At 45.0% G+C, this 8,995-nt stretch overlaps 1 protein-coding gene across 1 annotated transcript in view; it reads right to left on the bottom strand.

The window, feature by feature from the left end:
• The window catches only part of larp4b (La ribonucleoprotein 4B), a 65,207-nt gene extending 57,241 nt beyond the window's left edge, over positions 1–7,966 (bottom strand). The window contains exons 1-2 of the mRNA XM_056293461.1: positions 7,523–7,966; positions 1,542–1,675 (exon numbers count right to left, since the gene is read on the bottom strand). Coding sequence (XP_056149436.1) covers positions 1,542–1,622 — 81 coding nt within the window. The 5' untranslated portion in view covers positions 1,623–1,675; positions 7,523–7,966. The remainder of the gene's footprint in view (positions 1–1,541; positions 1,676–7,522) is intronic.
• Between the last annotated feature and the right edge of the window lie 1,029 nt (positions 7,967–8,995).

Consider the following 8,995-nt stretch of genomic DNA (forward strand, 5'->3'; position numbering starts at 1 on the left):
TGTCTCCATCCAGGGGGTCAGTGTGAACATGTGGAATACTACAAGTACCTGGGGGTGTATATAGAAAATAAACTGGACTGGGCTGGCTAAGAACACTGATGCCCTCTACAAGAAGGGACAGAGCTGTCTCTACTTTTTGTGGGGGCTGAGGTCCTTCAAAATCTGCCAGACAATGCTCAGGATGTGGTATGAGTCTGTGGTGGCCAGTGCTCTCCTGTTTGCTGTTGTGTGTTGGGGCAGCAGATTGAGGGTAGCGGATGCAAACAGGCTCAATAAACTGATCTGCAAGGCCGGTGACATTGTGGGGGTGGAACTGGATTCTCTGGCGGCGGTTTCTGAGAGGAGGATGCTATTGAAATTATGTGCCATCATGGACAATGTCTCCCACCCATTCCATGACGTACACAGGAGTACTTTTAGTTACAGACTCATTCTGCTAAAATGCACGACAGAGCGCCACAGGAGGTCATTCTTGCCTGTGGCCATCAAACTTTACAACTCCTCCCTCAGATTGTCAAACACTCGGAGTTAATGGTCATTGGACTGGCCCTTCGACTTGTTTTACCCTGTCGGGTTTTGTTTGTGCTGTTTGTTTTGTGCTGTGGTAGTGCAGTATAGATAGGGTGTTATGTGCATCATGCTTGTTGATATATTTTGTTCTTATTTCTATTTCTTATTTTATCTTTTATTTCTATTCGTTTCTGTTTTTATTGTTTCTATTTTCTTGTTATCTTGTTAGTTTTTCGTTTTTTCTTTAACTAGAGTGTGAGTGTCTGTAATAGAACCCAATTTCCCCTCGGGAATGAATAACGTATTCTGATTCTGAATCCCAACACCATTATAGTGATCATCTTGACTGTCTAGGAAGTGAAAATATGTCTCTCTTAATATAGGTAACTCTAGATAAGGGCATCATCTAAAAGCTGAAAACATCCATATCTTCAAGTTACATATCCACCATTTAAAGAAAGATGACAACTACTCCCACAAAATGATAGTAGTCTTGATCTAAACATGACAGAACATTTCTTAAGTTAGCAGTTATTCTAAGATCTTTGATTATGAAATGACTCACATTAGATGCCGTCTATATTTATGAGTATTGAGCGTGAACTTTTGAGTGGACTCTGTCATGCTCACGTGGGCCACAGTGACGAATCCTCTTAGACCTGTTGTATTTGTATCAACTGTGGCGGATCAACAAATTCTGCCCTGACTTGAAAGTTATTCTTTTGCTTCACAAGTTGTGTACCAGGGTCAGTGGTGTCCAAACATGTGACACTGATAGCCATGGTTATTCCATTCCGACTAAACACTACACATGCTTTTTTTCCTTTTTTCTTTTGCTAATTATCCCCCCCCCCCACAGTCTGGGTGAGTGTGGCCAAATAAGTGAAATCAGGTGGTGTACTAATTAGCTGTGAAAACCTGCAGAAACATGGCCGCTATACACTTCTGTTGGAGCTCATTCTGAATGCGAACTAATCCTGTGATTCTCAGTCATACAGACACGGCACAGGTAATGTGCACAGTGCACTTACCAAATGGGAGTTTTCTTTTGCCTCTTGTACTTGCTGCCCCTGTGGTTCAGCTACAACTTTCGTGTCCTGGTCAGAAGTCATGAGCCGTCTGCTTCCTGGCTCCTCAGGGAGAAGTCTCTGTGTCACCAAGTAAGCTACAGGGATAGAGAGGGGACAAAAATATTTGAGGAATGAACACTCAACTGTTGTGGGGCCTAGGCCTAACTAACATTTGCATAAGCATGAGGGAGAAGGAAAGACGACTGAGTTCAATTTACCATGGTGTATTTATGTTGAGGTCATTTTTAACGGCAGAATGGTGCCCCTTTTTAAAATACAGAACCATTTAGCTCCAAAGTGAAAGAGTTTTTAAACTAATTAAAAGCTTAAGTGAAGAATGAGCTGTGCATGATGTTTTCCTATTTTACAGAAATATGTCACCACAAAAACAAACAAGCAGAGAGGGGATACAAGTGAGATTAAAATGCAGCTGTATTATAGCTCCTCCTATTGAAATAACAGTGTGTGCGCCAACTGCAATATAAGAGGACAAACAGAGTTGGGTCGCTTTCTGGTTTGCTGGTCCAGTTCGGTGTACGAGCTTAAACCGGTTTGATTTTACGCAAACCAACTGAACTGGCATTTGTTATTATGAGATGTTCGAGCAAATAAAAAGTAGCACATATCAGCAACCTGTGCCGAAGGCATCACAGAGCTAAATCCAACTTGTACTGCATTAGGAATAAGCAATATGATAACGTGATTTAAATTTTTTTTTTTAATAAACAGACTAACGCAGCCACTAGTGTCTTGACAGGCCATGGACAATTTGTCAAGTCGAGCAAAGCGCATTAGTGCAGAGCTAAGGCCGGCAACAAAAAGATCAAATTTCTGCAGAGGTGGTTGGGGGTGCACACAGTGTGTTTGTTTGCTTTGGGGGTGACGAGAGAGACGAGACATGGCAGACTTAATGTCAAAGAAAACGAAAACTGCCAATATGGCAACGTTTTGGATACGAAGCTGATGAAAGAGGTGAGCCGAATAACATTATAATGAGGCAACATGTAAACGCTACATTTCTTATTTAGTGTTTATTGGTGGTTGGCAAACCAGTTTAGAGGTGCGTTACTGCCACCAACTGGACTGGAGTCACTACACTGTCACTCCATCTCACTCGGGAGCGGCTGCTGAGTTAAGTGCGATGCGCCTCTTGATAAAATTTGGTATACTGGTTCAGTGTTTGGCTTAATATCAAACCGGTTTAAATTTTTTTTTTTCTTACATCGGCCCAACCCCACAACCTCTTAAAGTAAGGACATGCTGGTTTTTCCAGGTGCTGTTGTGTTTGGTTAAAATGAAAAGCTTCTCTTCTTACACAACTCTTAGTGTCCTTTCACCGTTTTGTTATTTGGTTTATTGATGGTTACAACTGTTCATATCATTATAAATGAGCAGTCAAATCAATTTATAAAAACGTTGTGTGGAATCAGTGTGGCATTCTAAAGAGATGGCCACCACTTCCTAAGTTAAATGCAAGGACTAATCCAATGAAGGGTGATATTTTCCGACTCTGAAATGGACTCTATAGGCTTTTAGAATAATAATAAACTTTATCTATATTGCACTTTTCTAAACAACTTTACAAGGTGTCTTACACAACAAGATAAAATAATGCACATAGTCAAGATAAAACAAGGGCTGCCAACATGGGGATCGCTGGTTTGAATCCCCATGTTGCCTCCAGCATGGTCAGGCGTCCCTACAGACACAATTGGCCGTGTCTGTGGGTGGGAGGCCAGATGTGGGTACGTGTCCTAGTCACTGCACTAGCGCCTCTTCTGGTCGGTTGGGGAACCTGTTCAGGGGGGAGGGGGATCTGGGGGAATAGCGTGATCCTCCCATGCGCTACGCCCCCCTGGTGAAACTCTTCACTGTCAGGTGAAAAGAAGCAGCTGGTGACTCCACATGTATCGGAGGAGACGTGGTAGTCTGCAGCCCTCAAATAAAATTGACTTGACCTGACTTGGTGCAGCGACTGGGATGACTTGGAAGAGTGGGGTAATTGGCTGGATACAATTGGGGAGAAAAGGGGGGGGAACCCCCCCCCCAAAAAAGAAAAAACAACAAAAATATAGGACATAATGCCAGATCCACTCCACAGAACAATGTAAAACACAGGATAAAATCACAAGAGCATAATTAAAACATAGAGAATTAAAGCCAAGGTGATGAAAGAAAAATATAAAGAATTCTTCTTTCAGCTTCTTCCCTGTTTTTCAGAGGTCGCCACAGTGGATTTTATAGTTTCCATTGGTACCATGTGAGAGCACAGCACCAATGGCAGCCGCTGTTAACCTGGGCCTCAACCAATCCGCAATGGTCTTGTCAATCTACATACTGATTTGGCAAAATTTTACATCGGATGCCCTTCCTGACACAAACACTAACCCTATGGTCGGGAGCACAGGTAAAGCACTGGATGCCATCCCAGTATTCATGGATTTGCACCCTGCCTGTCACCACATAAAAACATATAGAATTAAAAATGTGAAATTATAAAGGATAAGTTATAAACAATATAAAAATATTTTTAATTTTTTTTAAAAATTGGGCAACAACGGATTTACTATAAAAAGCCTTCCTGTAAAATAAGTTTTAAGAAGTGATTTAAAAGAAGACAGTGAGTTTGTTAGCCTGATTTCCTCAGTAGGGAGTTCAGTAGCTGTGAGGCTCTTACAGAAAACGCCTGGTTGCCTTTAGTAACGAGGCTGGCTGAGGGAACAGTTAAAAAGGACCTGCCCAAGGACCACAGGCAGCGGCCAGGCCCATGGGGTGTGAGTAAATCAGTGATATGTGTAGGAGCAGGGCCATGTAGGGCATACGTTTTAGCATAGGTTGGCAGCTTTGAGAAGGGTTAACAAGAGGTTTACACATGTAATGGCTGTGGAAGTCTTGTTTGCATGTAACATGTTGGTTACACAGTAGAGATGGCTGTTGAGATGTGTGGCATTCATGAAATTGAAAAAAAGAGCTATATTTCAATTCATAAATCAAACTCTAATAATACAAACATATCCTTAAGCCTATACAGTTGAATATATCTTTAGGGAGAGATTAAGCCAAAGAATGTCGTAAGGAGAAAAATGTCAAGCAGTCATCAACATTCATACACGTGGGGACGGTATGCATACATGGGAAAAAATTACAACAGCTCTGCTAACTCTTGTACGATGTGCTTTATGTCTTATTCCACACTGAACTAATGACACTTAGCATGCACGTAAAATTGCTGGTTTTGTGGTGCACATAGAACACATAAATGCAACCAAGTTACTGCTTCAACATAGTGTGTACACCAGTGGTTCCCCATCATGTGCCACTGATGGCCAAGAGTATGGAGGCTTTTAATTAAACTGAACACAATACCATATGATTTCACCAATTAGCACCCTGTCAAACAATGAGGTTGGAATTAGTGAAATCATATCATGTGTAGTCTAATTTGAATAAAATCTTCCATACTGTTGTGCATCAATGGCACATGGTTGGAAACCACATGTGTAAACTGTGTTTTGAATGTTCCTTTCATAATTAAACTGAGTTGGTACTCCCAACATTACTCAAGTGAAGGACAACAACAGTTATCACCAATATCAATGCTGGGTGATGTCATATCAATGCTGGACAGCACTTAGTCCATACATTTAAAATCCACATTAACAAGACAAGATAGGTTTAAACTGCCATAGGTCGTGTAACATAACTGACATAACTTGAGGAGAACATTTTTGAAAAACAAATACACCCCACACGCACACACACACACACACAAATCTCAAGTTTACCAAAGTAGACCATCTGTACGTGCTTAATATATGGAAAACACGTATAGCCAAGCGATACCTCCATGCTGTTGTTATTACCCAGTGCGGGTGTATAACAATTTTTTTTTCAATCAACTAATGAGACGAGTTCAGCAGTGGCCGTAATAGTGACCAATAATGGCATATTTAACGTTAAACATTGGCTCAGCAGTTTGGGGAAAAAACACTTGGGGGAATTCCCTCCTCTTTTAACCTGTTATGAGGCATTTGTAAACCAGCACCCCCCCCCCCAAACACACATACACAAACAATTGAGTGCCTGTCTCTGACATGGGTCCTTGCTCTGTTTGCATACAAAGCAGAAAAAGAATGGCATGGCTGTAGAGCTGGTGACCTTTGGTCCAAATGTGATTCCCATTGAGTGTGTGAATGTGTATCTGTCTCAGGCCATTGTGATGAATGGACCTAAAGCGAGATCTTTTCCATCAAGTCAGCTGCAGAGTGAACTGCTTATCCCTCCATACAGGCAGGCAAAACAATTTAAGTAAGAGGTGTTTCAATAGCTGTTCAAACTCATATATTACTATGTATCTACTTTCACATCTTCCAGTGAGCTATGCACTGGAGCATAATGAATAATAAATACCAAGGTTTGTGATATGTTGAACAAATATGGTTAACTTGGCCCTTTATTTGTAGGCAGTGGGTTTGTTTTTCAACCTAGGTTTGTGTCATTTTTAAGTCTGTTGTGCAAACGGCCCTCCACCAACAATGCTGCACAAAAACCTAAAACCTACTCTAGATAGGTGCCTGCCTCTCGTGAGAACACGTCAGCCTCCACTGTAGATTCTGACAGGTTCATGTTAGTATGCATAATGGCAAGCCCATAGCCTATATTAATTACCACCTGAACAGAATTCAAAATGTGCTCTGTTTTCCACTGTAGAAATTCTTCAGGGCAACACTTTGTTCCACTAAACTGAGAAAAATAGTTTTTTTTCGAGTCATCAATATGAGTCAGTACTGTACTACAGGAATCAGGAACACTTTGTCATTTCATGCACTTGCATACATGAAATGAAACGAAATGCCGTTTCCCCCAGCCCACAGCACCACAAAACAAAGACAAACGCACATCCAAAAACAAGAAAAACTACTAGCTACGCTATGGTGCCAGAGCTCAGTCGACTTATACCAAATGTTGCTGCGATGATAGAGGCGATGCTCCCTTCCCCAAAACAGAACAATCCAAGGTTCAAGTAAATTTTTGAGCCAATACACAAAGCCCAATGCTAAAGGCTAGGTAAGGCCTAAACGATTATACAAACTTTGCCCCACTGGCTTCCCTCATGGCGGAAAACTTCTTTATAATCTACATATATAAAAATGAGCTCTTCTACTGCGCAAACGCCCCTGTGATCGTTCCAAAACAACCCCAAGGTTCATCCTCATCCCCCACCATTAAAGAACGGAGTGGTGAGCGAACAACAGTGAGTATTAGCTTTGGCTAGTGGGCTACCGCTAGAAGAGATGGATGTCGAGCGAGCATCTTCCAAGCCCTCCTGAGCGCTCAGCCCCAACCCTGCTATCCTCATTAAAACCGCATATTTAAAAGTTCAGCGCGTTTGCTCGGCACGACTAACCAGCTGAAGGGTGCAAGTCGAACACAAGACGCAATGCAGACCTATTCAGCGGCTGACACAGTCGAGAAAGACTGCGGTTCACATGCCATGCCCCTGTCAGGGGGGGCATGCATTGCGAGAATTCGGGAGTTGCTTACGCTCACAACGCGGGCATCACGAAGGGAAACGAGGAGCCAGTTTCAAGTTGAGAGACCAAAAAAAAAACATGCACACTGTCGACTCACACACCGGCTAACCAAAAGCCGGCGATGCGACGACCAAAAGTTGCCCCACGCCGGACAGCAGAAGAGCGGTCGATCCGCAGCGGCACCATCCAGAGAAAGATGGCGACCTCCGGCGTGATTTCGCGGATTCCCCCCCTCCCCCCAACACCCCCATCGTTTTGAATCGGGCTAACGTTAGCCCGCGACCCTCGCCGGCTTGTTTACCGAGCAACAACAACAACAGCAACGCCATCAAAAACAAGCTCTACCAACAGGCTAGTGTGAACAGCATTCACTCCGATAAACGGCTCGATATCGGGCTTTTTACTCACCTGTCAACTCTCGCCGTACGGCAACGCACAGTCAGTGGCAGCTAAACAGTTGGGAGTCGGAGCGAGGCCTCGGATTGGTGGAGCTGAAACGGGGGGCCTCGGCCTCGGCCTCGGATTGGTAGAGACGGAGCAAGGCCTCGGGTCGTCCCGGAGCCGAGTTAACGCAGCGTTAGCTAGCTAGCGAGGCTATATCGCGCTAGCTAAAAAAAAAACAACACAACAAAAACCGACCAGGTTTGCCGCAGTAGATCCTTGGCCGATATCGGTCTCTCGGAAGCGGGCGAGAGCACAGCCGGAGCCGAGTGTAACGAAGTAGCGACAACAAAAAAACAACGTGGGGGCCCCCTCAAAGTCCAAGCGGTTTCAAACTCGTTAGCTGTGGCGTAAGGCTAACGGCTGTTAGCGAACGGGCTAGCTAGCGCGACGTTAGCTAGGCGGCTAGCTAGCGAGCTCGGTGACCCAACTTTGTATCGCACCGACGAACGTAAAAAGCTCTTCGCGTAGGACCCGAAAGGCGAACGCCGACCCCCCCCACCCCCCCACCCCAAACGGAGGAGAGCGGACACGGAGGAAAGGGAAAAAAAACCCCGGGGAGGGGGAAAAAAATAAAGCGTGAAACGACGAACGTCCGGTCGGCGAGACGAAAGTGGCGGAGAGACGGGCAAAGACGGGGGGGTTGGAACGGAGAGAGAGAGAGAGAGATGGCCGCGCTCCTTTCCGTGTGCAGCGCCGAACTCAGCTGTCACACCGGGCACGCGTCTCCCGCCCCCACGCGCACGCAAACAGACACACCCCCACCCTACCATAGCCCCACCCCCACGCACGCGCACACACACACATATATATATCTCCCCCCCTCCGCATACACACACATGGCTCTCACCCCATCCCAACTTCCACTCACCTCCTGACCTCCTCCATCCACCCTTCTCCCGTTCCCTTCGTACTTCCCTTCACGCGTTCGGCGGGCGCACGCGGATCCACGCGTGACCGGTGGTGTACTTGTGGCGGATTGGCTCTCGGCCCTTTTTTTCTTCTTTTGGCGCGTGCGCTTTTTTTTTATTTGGGGTTGGGCTCGCGACCTTTAATTTGGAGTAGAATAGAGTAGAATCGCTCTATTTTTCCAAGGGACGCTTCTTACTTTGGCAACATGCCCGCAGGAGCTGAAGAAAACGTGCTAATGAATAAATCGCATCCGATTGTCACTAGGCAACCCGGCCTACTGAGGATGCACAGGCCTGTGCATCCTCAGTAGGCCGGGTACCAAGCAAGGAGAAATGGGAAGGGGTTTCGCGTCAGGGAGGGGCATCCGGCGTGAAGCCTTTGCCAATTCATATATACGGAGCATAAATCAAATGTCGGTGGTAGTAGCTGCTGTAATTATGCATAATTATGATTGGACAAATAAATCATCGTACGCTATCAGGGGCGGATCTACAGGGCGGCAAGGGGTGGCAGCTGCCACCTCTGGGA

This window comes from Lampris incognitus, chromosome 14 (assembly GCF_029633865.1).
Source record: "Lampris incognitus isolate fLamInc1 chromosome 14, fLamInc1.hap2, whole genome shotgun sequence".
In the NCBI taxonomy this organism is placed as follows: Eukaryota; Metazoa; Chordata; class Actinopteri; order Lampriformes; family Lampridae; genus Lampris; species Lampris incognitus.